Raw genomic sequence first — 20,680 nt, forward strand, 5'->3', positions numbered from 1 at the left:
TATATGAAACAGAGGTATACATAGGAGTCCCTTCAAGAGTGGAAATGGCACTATATGCTAATTTCAGAACTAATTTCTCAGACAAACATTTAAGCAAAGGGAATATTCTGCTTACATTCAGGTGAGATATTAAATAGCATTTAGATTAGGTTAGATTTACAGCATCATTAAAAGATACTCACCAGTTTGTTACAAGAAGAACTCAGTTTAATTACACAATTAAGTTTTAGATTGTTTTCATTATGCACAGAAAGCTTATTACAATTCCAATTTAACTGGTCACCTTTAGAAATGGTGTTAGATTCTAATTCATTTCCACATTGCTGTAAAAACTACACCATTCTCACTTTTCAACACAAAGAAAAGTTTTGAGAGCCATAGAGATTAATTGTAAATATATTTCAATAATTATTGTTAATTCAACAATTTACATAACAGATGAAAACCAAGCAATGCATCTATTGGAATTTTTTAAAAAACAAGAGAATGAACCAATTTACAAGGCTACTGAACTCAAAATTGTTTCTATATTCTGTATTTTAAACATGATTAAAATAAAATTTTAACTGTTGTTTCTAAAAATAGAAGATATATTTAAAATTGCATTTATTTATGTTGGAAGGGTAAATCTAAAAAATTTTCTATAATTCATATTACGTACATTTATTTATAAATCCAAAGATTTATATAAAAATTGTGTCATGAGAATCTAGTTTTGTTATTATTTTCCAGAGGAACTCATAGATTTGAATACAGAAGAAACTACAAGAGAGTTGAGGGACTTTTTAAAGAACAAATAATTATATATAAGTGGGAATGGATTTAAATTTATATAGTGCAGGTTTAGATTACATGTTAGAAATAAATTCTGTACTGGGAGGGTGGTGAGGCAGTGGAACAGGTTGCCCAGAGAAGCAGTGAATGCCCCATTCCTGGAGGTGTTCAAGGCCAGGTTGGATGAGGCTCTGAGCAGCCTGGTCTAGTGGAAGTTGTCCCTGCCCATGGTGGGTGGGCCCATTTTGCAGCCCTTCCAACCCAAACCATTCTGTGATTCTTTTAAATCTGTCATGAATTTACTGTCAAGAATTTCCTGTCAATAAATTTCAGATTTAGAGAGTAATATTACCTTAGAATTTTTATGTTGCATTTTATGTTTTTAAAGGTTGGTGTTCCCTATTATTCTCCACCCATGATTTATAAGAATCAGGCAGGAAAACAAAATCTCAGTGAAAACATCATTGATTCAGAACTGAATTTTGTACTCAGGAATGTCTCTTGATGATATTTCTGATTAAATTCCCTTTTCAGCTGTGAAATTCCAGAATTTATAGATTGCCAGAGGAAAAAAAAAAGTTTATTATTATGTAATAACAAACTGTATCAAAATGAAGTCATTGTCTTTGCTGAAGTAAGCTAGTAGAGTTCTACTGGCTCGACTAAAACAAGCAGTGTCAGCTTGATTACTGTGATTGCCACTGATAATCTGCCTCAGGTATGTGAAAATATGCTTGGGACAATCTATAGGTAGGAAACTCTCACCATTCAAGTCACTGTTGATTCTTGCTTTTCTTTGTGGGAAAATGAGTTGCTGCAAAGCCGTGAAGCCATTGCTCAGACACAGAGATGAGGAAGCGCAATCTCTTCTGGCATAAGCCAAGGCTAAAGAACACAATTTGAATTTTCCCTGCTAGAAGATTACCATTTCTAAGCTGCTGCCCTTAGATTTTGTCCTGCCTCCATTTTTCTCCTTGCCTTTTGCTACAACCAATTTAAGCCATAGTCTGCCTTTTCAGCAGAGGGGATAGCAAGTAATTTTACTTCTGTCAGATTTACTTTAGCTATAGGTTTATATTACAGAGAGAATGCCATGGCCAAGAGGAGGCATCTCCCACTACATTATCTGTCTTGCCAAGGAACAGCTGAACCTACAAGTTCACCTCAGTCTTCCTACAGGAACACAATTCCCTGCAGAGTAAAATTCACTTCATTCCACATGTCCATGCAATCCTAGTATCGGAATCGTAGTTTAATGCCCAATCTCAGTGATGTTGAAAGTTTCTGAAAAGACAGTCTGTCCAATGAAAGCCCTACTAAGCAAACCATTTTTGCAGTTAGCTGCTACAATGTCACGAACATTATAAATTAAAAATTATAAATAAATCAGATAGTTATTTCAGTACATGACCTAAAGGCAAAAGTTTCAAGCCTAACAGGATCCTGAGAAAGTTAGCATTTAAAATGTGGATGTACTAAACCTAGGTATTATTTTCTAAAGCACTGAGCTAGTCCAACTTCTACTGAAATAAATAATTTTTTTTGAAATTCACTGAAAATATAATGAGCCATTATTTGAGTTCTTTGAAAAATCTTACTTTCAGTGCCAGAGTGTCTCCTACATACATATATGCTGAACCACAAATGTGCATCAATGTTTAAAAAAAACAACTATAACGTCTTCTTAAATCATCAGATTACAGTACCATCTTTTATAAGAGAATGCACTTTTTATACTTATACCAGCAAAGTATGTAAAAAAAGAGTAATTTTGGGACATTAAGATGTAATTCCTTTGTCTGCAGCAACTGCAGATCTTGAAGGAATGTACAAGATTTTTAATTGGGTCTGGTTTGTTTCAATGAAGTGATTTTATTTGTATCTCTCCAGAATTATCAAAGTTCTGTAACCTTTCAATTGTGACAGTACAAATTCCTTAATGGTATGGGAAAATGAGGGGATTTGCCATATTTTTCTAAGTGAAGGTGGTAGTCACTTGATTGTTCTCACTGAAATTATTTTACTGATCCTTTTTTTACCAATATCTGGAACAGGAATACACCTGAGCTTTGGGAGTCTGTTCTAGATTAAATTTCTGAAAACTCTTGTGCTTTTGATGGATGAGAGATTTCATTGTTGTTTCATTTTCTCACATATAATGTGGGTTCAGAGTGACAATGCTTTCAGTGTACTTTATAAACATGTTCTGAAAGTTTTCCTTTAAAAAAAAATGATATGTAAAATAGTTTACACTTAAATAACACCTTTTTTAATATGAGAAAGCCAAATCATGTGCATTTTTAATTCAACAATTTTGCAATTTCTAAGAGTTTCTATTTAGCACAAGTAATTCTATGTGAAAACACTCTTGAAGGTTTTGCAGGCTGTGTTCAGAATTAAGGGGTTTAATTTTGCTTCCTAGTACTCTCTCTATATGTGGGCTGATAGATATTTCTCAGAACAACCATAATAACTCTGGTTGCTCTTATCTTCATTTTCACATCCTACTTGGATTTTTTTAATGCTAGAAGTGGAATTTTCAGGAAGACTTTTTTTTTAACATATCTTGTCCCATATTAAGCCTTTTACCAAATTCTGTGTTTCGTAAATGCATTGGATGCATTAAGACACCTTACCCATGTCACTTCTGTATGATTTACTAGCTTGTTAAAAGCTTCTGTATAAAGTCTTAAGGCACAAATCTGTGCTCCAAACCATCTGCTGTTGGTATATTTTTTCACTCCCTGTCACTATATCTCAAATGCTGGTGTGCATTGTTTTATTTCTAATGCAGAAGAAGACATCATTTAGGTCCTTCCCTCTTTCAGGCTTTTGAGTTCCTCTGACAAGCCCTACAAAATTCCTCACAGGTTTTACTGACACAGAAAAAAATTGAAGAAAAAATTAAATGTAACATGGAGAGGAATTTGGTCTCAGAAATAAAAATAAACTAGTAGAAGTGATATTTGGAGGAAGCTAAAATTTTATCAGTTCAAATTGTCGATGCTGGATTCTTCTACTCCAAAAATATATTTTCTGAAATAATAACATAATTTAATTTTAATGTGAATACTTTTTCTAAGAAAATTCAAATATTCAATAAAATTTTATTTTGATGGCATATTATTCACACACAGAGGCTTAGCACATATTTTGACTTACAGTGATAAATGAACATAGTATGCAATATGTGTACTGTACGGATATGGATATGGATATGGATATGGATATGGATATGGATATGGCTCGTTCCTAAATGCTTTGCTGTCTGGTTATAATTTATTTTTAGAAAGTGTGTGTTAAATCCTATATCATGCGTATAGTGAGAAATAATGTCTGTGTTCCCATTTACATGTAAAAAACCTTTACAGCCCATCTTAGAGCAAATGTATGGCTATATCTGTAAAGTAGTTAACGGCATAGCAGGGAAAATGTGTAGTTCAAGCAGGAAAGTGTAATGATATTGCCAACTTTCCAATTGCTTTTTGGAAAATAAACATGCAAAATCATGTGCATGCCCAATTTGTATTCACTTAGACTAGAGGATAGGTATTATTTCTGTATTTTGGCTGATTAAAACCACTGAAATTCCTGTTCAACAGAACATAGCTGAGTCCAAAATTAATGAATATATTGCAAATCAGTGCCGCAGTTAAAGGAAAATGAGGGTTTTCTTCATGCAAGACAATAATTGTCTGCAATGTAGCCAATCATCAGCTGAATTTTTGAAACTGTGAATCTGACAAGACAGTAGGAACAACACTGCTAGACTTGTAAAAGCAATATCTTTTAAAACAAGTATACATCACATCATTTTTCTGTGTTACACTTAGATGAGCAACATCACTGAATCTCACTCAATCCTTAAAAAACTTATTTGCTATGAAAATGTAGGAAAAGGAATACTGACTTAAAAGGTTGGTGCCCTGATTCTTAAAAAATTATGCTTAACTGTATATTTCATCAAGAATCTTTGCTGATGATCTCAGAATGTGCTATCTCAACTGGCCATTATTGTTATTAATTGTGATTTTATAGAATTTTGCTGAGAAACATAAGTAGGTTGTACCCCTATTTCTTGGACAGAATACAATCGCACATCAGAGTAACATTAAGGACTCTATGTCTTAGAAAAAGAATCCAGAGATATTACATTGGATTCCTGTGGCAGAGCTTTGGCAAATTTAAGCCCTCCAGCTAAAGCATTGCAATAAACTCATATTGCAGTTACCACAAAAGTCTATTGCAAAAGTGTGTTGCATGTCATGATTTATTTAGAAGCATTTGGACTGCCCAGTCCCAGTAGAAACCAAACGTGCTTATGGCTTTAGCCTATGTGGGAGATCCTTGTGTGTGTGGAGAAACCAGAAGGCCTCTCTCTGATCTGGGGAACCTGCTCACTTCCTTCTGCCATCACACTGCAGCTTAATGTGGACAAGGGCCCTACACAGAGGGAAACTGAAGAGGAGGGTTCCTCTTTATCCTTGCCTTTCCTTCCCAAGACATTTGTGTCGGGGCTTGAGTGGTGTTGCTGCCCATCCAGTCCTTGTTCTTCAGCCTCCTCACAGGCTGGTGACTACACATGAAGTCATCTTTCTTTCTGTTTGTCCCTCGGGCTTTGTCCCCCACAGGTATCTGAGGTATATTCGTGCTCTCCTCTCTGAGTGGAAATAAGAAAGTCTCTTTTGTTGTCGTTTCCCATGTATTCTTTTCCAGTTTTACCATTTTGGGTACCTAACACCCATAAACCAAGTTCAAAGGCTTTCTTCTTGTGTTAGCTGATCTGTTTACAAAGACATTCCCTCCCCTGAGGGAGAGTCGTGGTGACTCATAATTATAATAGCAGGTAATGGAATTAATTGGCCCGTCATTGATCATATTTGTAACCTCTCTTAGTGTTAGACACAATCCTACATCAGTCTTTGTTTTAGAGTAGTGGAGCAAGCTGTACCTTGTCCTTGCTCTTTTGTAAAAACTGATGAAAAACCTCTGAGATCATCAAGTCCAACCAGAATGAACACCACCTTGTTAACCAGACCATGGCACAAAGTGCTACACCAAGTTTTTTCTTGACTGCCAAACAGTTCAAAACTGAATTATTTCTGGGAAATCTCTGTTTGTGGGAAAGAGAGTGAGTGTATATGTGTAGGCATTGTAACTATTAAGCCCTCTCAGGGTCTTGGAGGACAGATGCCAGTGCCAGAGATAGACAAACATTATGCTTCTGATCAGTGACAGGAGGTCTGTCTGAGGAATTCTTTCATAAATAAGTCAGAAACACTGTTCTTATGCTATTTGAACAGTGATATTATCAACTTAATGATCTTTTCATGACTTAAAGTATATGCATTAAGATACTGATACCTGAACAGTTACACTGGTAACAGTTTTATGATTGTCTTTTATTGCAAGTACAATATTCTGTGGATCATTACATTGCTCAGAAAACATTAAATGATTGATCTGCATTGTATACTATAATTTTCTTACCTGTTGCAATATGAGGCCTATTCTCTCTGTTGTTTAAACTGTGACTTTTTTTCTTTGCAAAATTCACTCAAAGACAGCTGAACCTAGACTTCTGATGTTAAATTTCCATGTAAACAATTGTTGTAGATAGCCAAGACTGATCACAATTGCAAGTTTATGGGGAGCTTATTCCAAAGGCAAAAATGGAAAGGAATGAAGCTCTGTCCTAGTGTTAATGATAGAGATGGGGCTCCTTACCACAGAGCTTTCTGAGAATGTGTTCAAAGTCACCAAGGAGATGCCATAAGCAGGCATTTAAATTTATATGTCAAAATGCAAACTAATTCTGTTATAAAGAAAATACTGCAAGTGTGTTTTCTAAGTATAAAACACATATCTATGTGTAATGTTTATAACAGTGGAAATGGAGCATATTCTGTTTGTCTCTAGTATTTGTGAATCATTTCCAAACGGGTTCCATTATTTCCTAATATTGTAAAGTACTCCAAGATAGTTATTTGTGCATGTTTCATATTAGTATTCACTATTTGTGGCTGAGCAATTAGATGCTTACCCATTAGGGGAATCTAACTTTATACATTTTAAAAATTGGTTTGCTGAGTCAGAATTCAGCTAGTATAACCTTTTTAATTGGAAAATAATGGAGAATAAGTTATGACTGGTGCTTAATGCCACCTTATAATTACTGATTAAAATGTAAGGATATGTAAATGTCATTCTAATTGAAAATCAATCACTGAAATATTTTTAAATGCCAAATAATATGATCTTTGAACACCAATGAGCAAATTAATTTATTGAGAAATATTATACATCTCCATAATTTTGGAGATGATTATAATACTAATCTGCACTTATGAATTGATATCACTCCTAGCCCTTTCAAAATCCTTTATAAAATATCATATCTGTAACTCAGAAATGCTTATTTTAGTATAGCTAACTATTTTTATTAATACTGGAATAAGGAAACCTTTATGATCATGAAGAAGTTTTAGAATATACTAAAAATCTTTTAAAAACAATTAAAATGTCAGTTTCAAGCTTAAGGAAGTTTATTAATGCTTTCAGTCTCCTCTAGGGCAATCTTGTGTTTAAAAGTTTTTAATTAAAAGAAACTATCCTGATACAAAACTTTTGTGTAAACAAATATGAGGCAACATTGAGGTTTATGATATAAGGATGAGAGTGAAGTAATGCTTCCTTGGAAGAAACAGAAAAATCAAAATTCCATAAAGCACAAGAGTACAGTCTTATAAATATCTGGTAAGGTGCGGCAAGGAAAGCCTGGAGACAGGATCTGATCTCTAGACATGCTGAAGGCAGTGGGCTTTTTTCTATTAACTGTCTGTCAATGGTGAATGTCATCGGACTGTTTTATATTACAGAAAATCTTGTTCATATCTTTTCAGAATCTGTCATATACCTAAATTAGTGAGCCTTAAAAATGCCTGGAAAGAGTTAATTGATTTTTTATTGTAAAGCTGATTCAGAAGTTTAAATAGAACTTCTGAGTTTTGTTAATAGAACAGATTTTTTTCCTTTCTAATCTGAAAGGTTATCATGGAATTGGTGTATATATAGCACTGTCTAGCAAGGATCAGTGCTAACTAAGACATGAGAGCTATTAGGTCTTAACTATTAAATTACATTTGATAACATTAACATAGTGCTGTGTTGTCATGTCACCAGACCCAAATTAAAAAATGTTGCAAAATAGAGACTCCCTACAAAGTTTAAATCAGACGGAGAGGTCAAGCAGACAAAATGCTTTTTCATAATTAGATTGCAATGACTGAACATTTAGGCACTGTTGCCTGCACATTTGCTGGAAGTGATATCAGAAGTCACCAAGCGTTGGTTTTCAAGAATATATTTATTTTGTAGAAAAGTGACTTGAAATATAAAAGATGTCCATTTAATGTCTAGCTGACAGATGTGATACTGATTCACAGCCAGAGGTTTTTGACAATTTCAAACATAGTAACATATAGCAGTACCAGTGCTGTCAGTCGAGTGTCTTCCCACCCAAAACCACCTGCATAAAATATTATTTTAATACGATAAATTACAGTGATGGTTGTCCTCTCAAAAATCACACCTTTTTTTTTTCAGTCTAAAACATATATGTGCAGTTGGCAAGGGGATGCCCTGTGTTTCACAGTCGACTTTGCTCTAGGATTTACCTGTTTTGACAGTAAAACAAAGGTAAGAGTCAAAGAAAAGGAAAACATAACTCAGTATTGTTTTACACTTACAGAAGTTATAATTTCTTGCATTTTCTTCATGTTTGTGTCCAGTATTTATTCCTCAAATATACTGTACTAATTGTTTCTTTAGCCCTACTGAAATGTAGTCAGTTTGAGACTTGAAAGAGGCAATTATAGTTGTATAGCATGTAAAGGTACATTTTGGAGAAAGATATAAGAAAAGTAGCTTCCTTTTCAAGTAATAAAAGTAAAGGAAGGTTATATTTAGCAGAGAACTTTGTTATAATGAAGAAACTTCAAGATTTGTAAAAGATTACAAGTCATGAAAAAAATGAAATGTCACCTGATTCTATTTGTTTTGAAGTTACAGATATAAAATAGGATTAATTATTCTTCCGTCATAAGACACTCAGGTCATGTCTAAAATAAACAGAATAAGGGCAAAAGTTTTTCAAAGTCAGAATCTAAAAGATTTCATTCACTTCTCTCGCAAAACTGTGGCTATATAGGAAGTGCCTACAGGGAATGGTTAATGATACATGTCAACTTCCAAGCCCTGTCTATAATGGTATTATTTTCTATGTAATTGAATTTTACTTTAATGTAAATTATTCTAAGTGGATTTTAACATTTGTTTGACAGTAGAAGCAAACATATATACATATTTCTGCATTAATAGAACTCTGCAGTAGAAAATCTGTCTTCGCAAATATATTTTAAAAATTCACTCAGTCACTCTGAGTAAAGAAGGAACACAATGCATTTTGAAATGCTGATGCAGGATCTAACTTTTGCAAGTTGGCATTTTGTGAATTTGGGGCCAAAATGCACAAATATATTGAAATCTGTGTGCAGAGAAATAATGACCAAGATTGCATGAAAGTTTAAACTAATTGAATTAAGTGTGCTATTCCACAAAGCAGTATAAAATTTCAGGAAACTCTTCAGGGAACAGAATGAAGATACTGCATTTTGGAGTCCTGTTTCTTGCACAATTGTACATATTCTGCATGTACCTACAAATTAACTGTAGTAAGTAATCTCTCAATGCCTGTAGAAAGGGTTTCTTTTAAATGTGAAGACTGATCGCATGTACTCCCACCTTTAAAATTGTAAACTGACTCTATTAATAGGACTCTGTGTCACAGTGCCCACCTTCTGTATTGATGAGGAGGAAGATTTAGATGGATCTTTTCTGCTTACATAAAGAGAAACACAGAAAACCATCAGATAGCCTGATTCCATTGATAAATAGTAAAAATTGTGGAGAGCCCAAGTACATTTATTTTTCATCTGTGTAAGAGATGGAGATGTTCTCTGCATCCTCAAGCCTGAGTTAGGCAGTAATGGGTGACTTCTGCAGTTCATATTTCTTCCCATAATTGTCACCTGAAGTTTACTGTGTGTTCCCATATGCATAGCTATTTCAGAATATTTCTTAGCAACACAAAAAAGATTCTTAAAGTGGTCAAGCAACTAACAAATCATTAGGGACATAGCAATTTTACTGAAAAATCTATTTTTATTTCATGTTAATGAAAAAAATTAAAGTCTTCTATTGATGCAAAGAATGCTCTTACACCACAGCAGGTGTTCAAAGAGGATTATTAAAATAAAAGCCAGTTCCCTGTCTGCTCTGTGACTCTAAATCTGGATCTCAGATTTTAGGCAACCAGCTCATGTACTCATTGAAAACCATTATTTTTTACACTTTGAAAAACAATCTTAAAAGGGCCTTCTAATTACAAATTCTGAAATAAAAAGCATGAGAACTTTTGCTTTGGGATGTGGTGGGTTGACCTTGGCTTCCTCCTGAGCTGGGTAAATGAGAGGAAGTACAACCAAAAGCTCATGGGTCAAGATATAGGCAAGGAGAGATCACTCACCAGTGACCATCATGGGCAAAACAGACTCCACTTGGGCAAATTAGTGTAATTCATTGCTAATCAAATGCATGGGCTGCAGCTCCACAGGAACTGCTGCAGTGTGGGTCCTTCCCACCATGTGCAGTTCTTCAGGAACAGCACCTCTCCCCCTTCTTCACTGACCACGGTGTCTGCTGGGTTGTATCTCTCTCATATTCTCACTCTCCAGCAGAAAAAACACATCTTTTAGAGAACTTTTCTAGAACAGTTTCTTTTCCTGCATATTCTGTTCCAGGCTCATGATGGGCTTAACTCATTCAGCTTTTATCATTTTGGGCCCATCACTGAGATAATCCTGTAGCCTGCATCTGCTTTATATCTCTTTGTAGAGATTCTTTTGGCTTGGTTGGCTTGGTTGGTTCATCTTCCCCATCCTGTGCCCCCAGCCACTCTTTCAATATGAAGGAATCCCAAAGTGTGCGTTTTCTTCCACCTTCCAGCACTACACACTTCTCTTTCTCATTCGGAGTCAACTGTTGAGAGAGATGACGACTCTAGCAATGCCTGTTATTACTGAATTGTTACTAAGTTCTTTTTTCATCTCCACCTTAACAGCTATATTACATAGCAAACATTCATCTATCCTGTTTAGAGCCAAACTCATTTAAGCTTTGAACACTTTTCAGGTGGTCTAATTAGGCCCTCTGGACCCAGTTAAAATCTGTTCATGAATGTAAGGTTTAAGCACCATCCCAGTGCTGTAGCATGGTTCAGTTTTTCTTCGTCTCTTATATCTCTCTAAGAAGTCAGTGACATTTATGTCTCCAGGGAACAAGGAGATAGTTTTCTATTTATAGGCCATTCCGTTTTAAACTGTGAGTAGGGTTCAGAAGACCACTGGTAGAACTGGAATATTTAGAAAAAATATTTTGAGAAGAGTCATTCTAGAAAATGAAACACAGCAAACTTTTTTCCATGTGTGCTTTTGAAATAACCTTCCAAGTATTGAAATTGTGTTTCCTCAGCAGTGTCAAGGGACTGAACCACATTTCAACATGTGCAGAGAATTTTTATTAAGATTATAGTCACTAAAGGAAACATCAGCAGGAATTCAGCGAGTGCAAGTTGTTGCCTTGTTTTTTTTTTTATTACACATTTTCAGGTAATCAATAGAAAACATTCAGATAAATACAGAAAATTATCTTGATTTCAAAAATAATTTCCCAATTTTTGTTTTCACAAAGTGTCTCCATAAATATTAAAGCATATCTGTCAATCTAGAATTTGCCAGCAATAGTAATATGCCATGCATAAACCTGTGGGAGACCAAGAAGCCTAGAATTCTTATCTATTTTACAGACCATTATGTAATGTAATACACATTTCTGTGGTTTCTGAGACTACATTCAATAATAATATTTTTGCATTTCTATATCTTCAGAATTTCAAACCACATTTCACATCTCAGTAAGCTCAGCATTGCAATATCTGTGTAAGTCACAATTATCTGTGCTATGCAAATGATCCAGTTGAAATATGAAAGATGAAGATATGGCATGGAATTGTGTTCATACTGAAACTGATACAAATATCCTCATGGATCTTTATGGAATTAAGCTATGGCCTTCTTTATATTATGTAGGCAACTGAAACATTTATATTTCAGAGAATTTCTGAATAGCTTAATCAGGGAATATTAATTTTACATCTTTTGCTTTCACAAAGGGTACATAAATGTTAATTTTAATTGCTCTGCCAAGAGCCTGTTATCATGCACTGCATTACTTCCATAGTGCTTTATTTTGGTACACAAACATTGATCATTATTCTATAGTTCTAGGTAAAAACATGTAACAGAGTCCTTAATCAAATTTCTTTTTCTTTAGAATGTGCTGTGGAGGTTTAAATTCTCTCAGCTCAAAGGCTCTTCAGATGATGGGAAAACAAGAGTAAAGCTGCTTTTTCAAAATCTAGACACCAAACAAATTGAGACAAAGGTAAGCAACATCGTCTTTTTCAATTTAGTTAAACATGAAATAAAATTACTGTCAAGGCATCAGAAGTCCCATTTACTATTGGATATACATGTGGTGAACACGTCACAGTTTATCCTTTCTTGGACACTCTTTAGAAACTACAATAAGCCAAAGGGATGTAATACATTTCGATTTCTTGCAGTATTTCTACAAGCCTGTTACTAAGTTGTGTTATGATGGTATTTCACTCTTTCAGAAAGATAGTTTTTGTGAAGTTATGTTGTCAACCTATAGTAAACATAATGTCTAAAAACTGCATTTTAAAAAGATACAGCTAAAATAAAATTATATAAATGCTAAATACATTTTTAAGCTGCTGTATAAGTAGACCTAAAATTTTAAACACGTGTATGTTTACGGTTCACTAAAAAAATAAAAATTGTATAATATTTATTAGCTTTAAAAAGGGAATATTCTTGCAAAAGGCCAAGCAATTGCTGAAACTTATTGCTTCTACTGTGAATTAAAAGTACTCGATGCTTTGCAGGATCTGGAATTTTGGAGCTATCCAGTCACTACTATAGATGAGATATCAGTGGTGTCTCATTTTTCTGTTTTTCTCTAATAATTATCAAATAAAGTTTGAACCTTAGAGTTCAGATTCCCAAATGAACTTCAGCAGTTTCTTGTTCAGGGTTGTAGTCTTCTGGAGGTCTGGCTGTAATGCTGTAATCTGCACTGATTCTGCCTTTTGATCCAAAGCTTGCTGTTAAATACAAAAAATAGATAATTTTTCAGTTATGTGGTTTTAAAAAGAATGAGGAGAACATTGGTGTGATGTGACATAGAAGAGGAATATAATAGTTCAACCAGGTTTTGGTGGACAAAAGACAGTGAAAACAACAGAAAAGTATCTGAAGACCTATAGAAGATTTCAGATACTCTTACCTGGAGTTGAACGGGTTAAAGTCACATATAAGGGATATTTTTCTACGGTGGCCATACACAAAAGATATATATTACCTATCCTTCTAGTGTTTAAAAGTTGTAAGGAGGAACTCCATAACCTTCCTTATTTATCATAAAGTTACAGCAAATGCAATATATCTTTCTTTAGACATCTGTATTTGTAAATTATTCAGGATTTCATCAGCAAGCTTAACCTGAGTTGTCTCTTGGCTCTACTGTAAAAGATATTATCATATCTGTTACAAAGGTACAATGCTAAAGTAATTTGTCTAGTAGCAGGCCATTTCCTCTTCATTTCTCACAGTAGTCTTTGAAGACAGAAAAGAACTACTGTTCTCATTTTATATGTGCTCATCTGTTGCAGAGAACTTGCATAACTTGTTTCAGGTCAGACAGGAAGATTGTACTTGTGCTAAAACTATATTGTGTATCTCTGTGCATTAAGTCATTAGATAATCTCTCTGTGTGATTAGCCAAGGGCTGCACTTGCATTGCTTATAATGGAATTCTATTACTTTAATACCATATCATTCCTCCTTCTGTTGTGGTAAGCAATCTGATTTTTAAATTTTATTTTAATTTCATTTTTGTGCAAATTAAATTATTTTCAATTGGTTTTTCCTGAATTTTACTCCTTAGATAGAAAAATTATAAATTTTAGCATTTTTATGAAAATTTGATTATCTGTAAAATTATTATAAAAGTGAGTCCTTATGATAATTGGGCAACAAATTTTGTTTAGGAGACAGATTTGTTAAAACATGAAAAAATATTATTTTACATAGCTCTAATGAAAAACTCCTGTAATTGGCAAAATTTACATGAATATTTGTGAGCAACTTTGAAAGTATCAGATGGAATTTGATATGTGATTGGTTCATACAGAATTCCTAATATCAATGTACCTAAATGTACATATGCGTTGTAAATATTGGAAGATCCCAGAGAAAGCTCATTAAAGGCCAGAGGAAAGGGTGATACTAAGTAGCTGAGGTTTTATCTGCATTTCAGTGCTTACACCTTTTACAAGTGCTTCTGCAAAGTGCAATGTACCCCCTAGGATTTCACATTTAATGAGACTGGGATACAGCTGTGCAGCCTCTCCAGATAACTGGTATATAAAATCAAGTGTATGCCCACCACCTAAATGGTATGATTTCTTAGACTTTAGAGAAACTTAGAGAGTTACAGGCCAGCTGGAAACTGCCCAACACTAATACCCATGGTACAGTCCAGTGTTTGGCTTTGCTTATTGCACTGAAAGATTTCATAGGGCCACATGGTGCTGCACAGTGAAATGCAGCCAATACCGAGAAACAAAAATGTTATCAAATAATAGAAGTTTCATTTTTCCTGAGTAAATGAGCCGCCATGCATGAAAGAAAGCTTGATGCAAATTACTTAGGTTCCCTTGGAAGAAAACAGATAGTTAACGTTGCAAAAGAATTTTCCAGACTATGTCTAACTTTATATTATTATGAATTCTTGGGGGTAAAAAAAAAAATCACATTTGGGAATTCTATTTTTGTGTCTTCTTTACTAGCTAGATGTGATGTTTCTTCTATTTTGGCTTCTACATTTTAAGCCTAGTACTTCTTCCTTTGCACTTTGCATTTAGGTGAACAATGCTTTCCTCCATTTAAAAAGTTTTCTGTTGAGAGGAGATAATAGTGCCGAGATTCCTGACAGCTGTTTCTCCTTCAGGTCCTTCATATTCCATACAACTTCTTACAGTTTCTCACTTCAGTACTTCTCTGAACTTACCCTGCCTTTAGTATTGAGAAATTTACTTGTAATCTTAATAACAGTAGATATTCTTTACCCAAATTTTCAAGGTTGATCTGAAAAAAAAAATAATAATACTTTAAGGTTTGTATTGATGCTTTATCTCCCTTAGCTAAACTATAGCTATCTGGAAGATAAGACTTTTTTCCCCAGCATATTTTAATTGAGTATTTCCCTTTTGTTTTCATCTTACTTGGTCTCAAATATTTATTGAAGAAAGATAAGAAACCATTGCGGTTATTACAGTATTGTGAGCCAAACTGAAACTTCAACTAGCTGTTGCAGGTCTCATAAACTTCTTGTCTGTTATAATAAGCTAACTTAAGAGCCCTGCATATCCTCATCCACAATATGGCAACCAAGCCCTGGTATACTGAGCAACCAAGCAAGTATACTGAGATATATAACCAAATTTAGAACCTGGATATCTTTATTTGGGTTTAAACCACTCCCCTCCCATATCTCCCTCCCCCCCCCAAAAAAATCAGTTTGATTGGAAAAAATATGTTGAACAAGACAGTGGTAATAGTTGTGTTCTTGTCAACAAATAATAAACACTGGGACTTGCCAGTGTCCTTAAAGAAGTCATGAAATGCACAGGGCACAATAACACTGTCAGCATCTCCATTATTTGCCTTTTATGTGATACAGGCTCATGTCTTGTTCAAATGGTGATTCAACAGCTCTCGGAAGTAATCAATAAAATTGTGCACATGGTAATAATGCAACAAGCCTGTCAAGCTCTTTAAGATATGCAATAAATCCGACTCTCCTAGGTGGGTGGATGAAACAAGAACATATATTTTTCTTCCTTGGCTGTGCACATACCGTGATGGAGGTCAGTGCAGCGTGCTCATTTTTTATATTTTCAGTACCAGCAGGAAGTTTTGCAGTCTTATTCTCCCACTGCTTTAATCCAATATTTTGTGTTCTTCCCTCAGTATCTTCCTTCCAGTGCCTTTGTTGCATTTAATCTACTTATTACTGTACATACAGTAAACTGAAATAGCTTTGGTTATTGAAATATTTGACATGCACAGATTCTTCTAAAAAAATGAAAATCTCAATTAAAGAAAAAAGCAGTAATCACAGATAAGGAAAGCTTACATATAGGTGCTGTTATGTTTATTTGCTGTATGGTGCAAATAAAATGATCGGTTACTCATCTGCCTGGCTGAGTACAGGGACAAATGTTAGTGAAAAAAAATAAACTATCAGAGCAATGTATTTTTTTGAAAAAAGTGTCATTGCTGTTATTTTCTAGGAAGAATTCCCATTACACTCCAAAGCTGAAGAGGCTAAATTTCCAACTATAAAACTGTTTTCAAGATAGCAAAGATCTTGCTAAGAGACATATTGTGTCCCAGTCTTCAAACTATGCAACATCTTCATTTTCCTGAGTCAGAAAGCCATCCCTATCTTTTACTAAATCCATATTTCCAAACTAACCCCCAGTCCTCTTCCCCTTTCCCTGTTGTAATCTACATGTAAGCAACCTGCAAAAATCCGTACCCCAGCTTCTCCTTAGCTATGTGTGACTATTCCCCATCATCTACAGCTGTCTGCAGGATCGCAAAGGCAGCCAGCACAGGCATCAAACATCCTTCAAACACAAAGCCTTACCCCACCACAGCCTTACCCCATCACTGGTCTTCTGGATCAAATATTACTGTGATAAAGTGCATTTCAGGTGCACAAGGCCTCAGGAGAGCCCCACCTCTCTGATACCACCATAGCTGACCACATCTAACTGAGCCCTGCAAGACATCTCCAGAGTTCTGCTCCTGTTTTATGATCCCAGATAATTGCTTACCCCTGCCCAAACCTATCATAAGATGGCGAAGATGTGAGAAACAGCAAGAGGAGTGGACCAGCTGGTAAACTATGTGAGGGGTGCTTATATGCCACACATTTTGCTTTTCAGCTCTGTAACAGCTTTCAAAATTAGCACCACTCTTGAAAATAATCCCAAAATGGGGAACCTGCAGTATTAACTGCAGAAAATACAGTGTTGTCATCACATAAAACACAGTTTTAGTGATATTTCTAGTCTTCCAACTCCATATCTGAGAGAAACAAGAGCATATGAGTATTCGGAAGATTATTCACAACAGATTAGACAACTTCTGTCAGATACAGAGGAGGAACTACTGCATTTTAACGCATGCGCTGAACTGTGATGGAAACACAGAGGACTCTGAGTTGGGACATTGGGAAGGACTGACACAGTGATGAGATGTTCCTGTCTTTGCCCTTTTCTAACCCCAAAGCTCTCCAAATAATGTTGTTAGAGCAGTGTGAAATTCTGTCTGTAGTCTGTGTTAGGTTATCTCTGTTTGCTTATCTCCATAAACATTTATAGATTGGAAGTGCATTAAGCTGGAGTAGAGAAATGAAAACTCTGTGAAAGGCTCTCGTCTCAGTTTGTTTGGCTGTGTTTGGCTAGTGTGTTGAATGTTAGAACCTAAGGTGAAATTCTTGAGTGATTTCAGTTGATTTTGGAGCAAATCTAAGATTAATGTGAATGGTCATGTATTTGAATTTTGTGGTTCTGAAGATGAAATTCCAGTAGAGGTAAACCTTTTGCTTGAGCCAAGAACTGATGTATTGAGGCCTGTATTATTTCATATTTCATTAATAATTGTGACTGTGTACATAATTTTAGTTTTATAAAAGTTAGATAAGGAGAGTTAAATAGTGGTATTGTGGCTTTTTTTTTCTTAAAAGTGTTTATATTAATTTATATTAATATTTAAAATTAACATCTACTGTCAACAAAATGTATTTTAAGAAACCTCCTCCCATACTTGCTCCTCAAATGTCAATTAAAATGGGAAAACCAGGAGCTTTTGCCACCAGAATTTAGGACAAAGATTTCATGGCCTTAAATACCTTAAAGGATTTTAATCAACCCTCATGGTTTCCTCTGCTTCACTATGGCTTTTCCATCAGTTTCTGTCCCTTTGGGGGTGTTACCTGCTCTGCCATGGAGCACATTCTACTAAACTGGCCTTGTTACCTTTTTGGGGAGTTTCCTGCCCTTTCTTACGTACATTCACCCTCATGCACCCCTGCCTCACTGTGGGGTCAGATGTGCCCTGCAGTGCATTAGTTGGACCTGGCTGGACCCTGCTGTGTCTGGCACAGGGCAGCCCTGGCCTCTCCTTGCAGAGGCTGTGCCTGCAGGTCTCTCCACTACCAGAGATTTCCCAGTTGTGCCCCAAATATGGTCACAAAACCATCCCCTGCAAATACTAGTGAGCAATTCATTAGTAGTAGGACAACTTGTGCTTAGTAAATACATGGCCTAGGATAGCAAAATGGTGTGATGGTGAGTTTTTCTGGAACAGTAGTCTTGAATTCCAAATATTCTGTTTGGCCCAATTTTGTTTAGAAAATACTATAAAGTTCTCTTGCAGAAAACGCAGAAGTTCAGTGCTTTACTTTTTGCTTAAAAACAAGCATACGGAGTGTGCCTTGATAAACAGCTAGTTAGCCAACAGACTGCTGAAGACAGTCTTCAGTCTTCTCCTCAACCCAAAAACTGTCTCAAGTGTACCCACAATATATTTGTCAGCTGCAGACTTTACACATGGTAGTATCCTGTAAATTGAACATGTTTTTTTAATTAAATTTTTTGTCATTGTGTTAGACTATCACTCTATTACTGTATGGGATCATAGGGAAAAAGAAATTTAACTTGTGGACAGAAGATGAAATATGTTGTAAAAAGTCAAGTGAATCTGAGAACTGTTTAGGAGTAATTCTGCCTTTCTTTATGAATTAGGGCACATGAATTTCATACCCAGCCGTGTTTGTTTCTATCATTAGAGTGTGGGGTGACTTCACCTTATCTTTCACCTTGCTTCTGGCTTCCCACCTCTCCGTCAGAGGCCGACAAAGATGTGATCTCCTCACCCTATCCTCCACTGACTTGATACCTCATCATCCTCAAAAAGCCTTAACTTGTCAAATACTTAATAATTTTCATCAAGGCCAAGTGCCAAGTCCTGCCCTTGGGTCACAACAACCCCTGCAGGGCCACAGGCTGGGGGCAGAGTGGCTGGAAAGCCCTGTGGGAAAGGGCCTGGGGGTGCTGGTTCACAGCAGCTGAACATGAGCCAGGGTGTGCCCAGGTGGCCAAGAAGGCCAATGGCATCCTGGCCTGGATCAGCAATAGTGTGGCCAGCAGGACCAGGGCAGTGATTGTCCCCCTGTACTCAGCACTGGTGAGGCCACACCGTGAGTGCTGTGTCCAGTTCTGGGCCCTTCACTTCAAGAAGGGCAACAGAGCTGGGGAAGGATCAGACGGGCATGTCGTTTGAAGAGTGGCTGAGGGAGCTGGGGTTTTTAGCCTGGAAAAAAGGAGTCGCAGGGAAGGTCTTACTGCTCTACAACTGCCTGAAACAAGATACAAGTGATAAGAACAAAGGAAATAGCTTCAGCTTGTGCCAGGGGATGTTTAGATTGGATAGCAGGAAAAATTTCTTCACCGAAAGGGTTTTTAAGCACTGGAACAGGCTGCCCAGGGAAATGGTTAAGTCACTATCCCTGGAGGTATTTCAAGTGTAGATGTGGCACTTAGTGGCATGGTTTAGCGGTAGACTTGGAAGTGCTGAGTTAATGGTTGAATTCAATGATCTTCAAGATCTTTTCCAACCTTAATTATTCTATGTTGAAACATTTGAATGTTCTTGCAAGTTGTCGGCTTTCACTGTCTAAGCTGAGTACAATGTAAACAACAAAGTAGCACAGAGTGAAAACTAAACTGACATGCAACATTGCCAGTGAACCAGGTATGGGTATACAGTTTTTATTCTTAACAATTTTAACTTTACAGTTTCCTATAAAGATTCAATTTTCACGTTAAGGCCATTATTGTTTTCTAACTAGTCTGCTCTGTATTCATGTAAAATGTTTATAAACCTGAATTGAATTCACATTTTCTCTTCTTTGTTTTTTTCTCTTACTTTTTTCAGGAACTTGAATTTCAGGATCTGACGGCAGTTTTACACTGTATTCACTCCTTTATAGCAGCAAAAGTGGCATCTGTGGATCCAGTATTCATAGACAGTCAGAGTATTGCAAGAAAATATATGTACAGTAACTGATACTAGATTATATGTCGTGACTATGGAAAATAAATTATTTTCTTAAAGAAAGTAGTTATTTCATTCACAATATTGCAAATTTGTGATTTTATAAGAAGCCTATAGTTGTGTTATCTGTAATGTTAAGAGTTTTCACAATCTGATAAATATTTTGGATCTATAAGTTAAAAAATACTAAGTCAAAGAGAATCATTTTGTTATCTTCAGCATTAATCTAAAATTCTAAGTTAATATTCATTCAGTAATATTTGTAGAGTCATTTTAATTTCTGCTCTTGTGATGATACATTCTCCCCCTTATTAGATAGTAAAGTGGAGTAACATTTGAAAAGTGTATGTCCAAAATTTGGCCTGTAAGTCTGTTTTGAAAAATGTTGGGCATACAAGCAATTTCTACAATCTTCACCATAGAGAAGAAGTAAATATTGAAGACAACTGCTGTAGGAATTGAACTTTTCTCTTTCTTCTGTATGTTTGAAAAATTGCAGTTCCATGGTTGGA

At 35.6% G+C, this 20,680-nt stretch overlaps 1 protein-coding gene across 1 annotated transcript in view; it reads left to right on the plus strand.

The window, feature by feature from the left end:
* The window catches only part of SNTG2 (syntrophin gamma 2), a 194,157-nt gene extending 173,926 nt beyond the window's left edge, over positions 1 to 20,231 (plus strand). Inside the window, exons 16-18 of the mRNA XM_085056753.1 lie at positions 8,380 to 8,472; positions 12,226 to 12,336; positions 20,049 to 20,231. Coding sequence (XP_084912879.1) covers positions 8,380 to 8,472; positions 12,226 to 12,336; positions 20,049 to 20,180 — 336 coding nt within the window. The 3' untranslated portion in view covers positions 20,181 to 20,231. The remainder of the gene's footprint in view (positions 1 to 8,379; positions 8,473 to 12,225; positions 12,337 to 20,048) is intronic.
* Positions 20,232 to 20,680: the final 449 nt, after the last annotated feature.

The sequence above is a fragment of the Lichenostomus cassidix genome, chromosome 3, assembly GCF_008360975.1.
Source record: "Lichenostomus cassidix isolate B80296 chromosome 3, HeHo_3.0, whole genome shotgun sequence".
In the NCBI taxonomy this organism is placed as follows: domain Eukaryota; kingdom Metazoa; phylum Chordata; class Aves; order Passeriformes; family Meliphagidae; genus Lichenostomus; species Lichenostomus cassidix.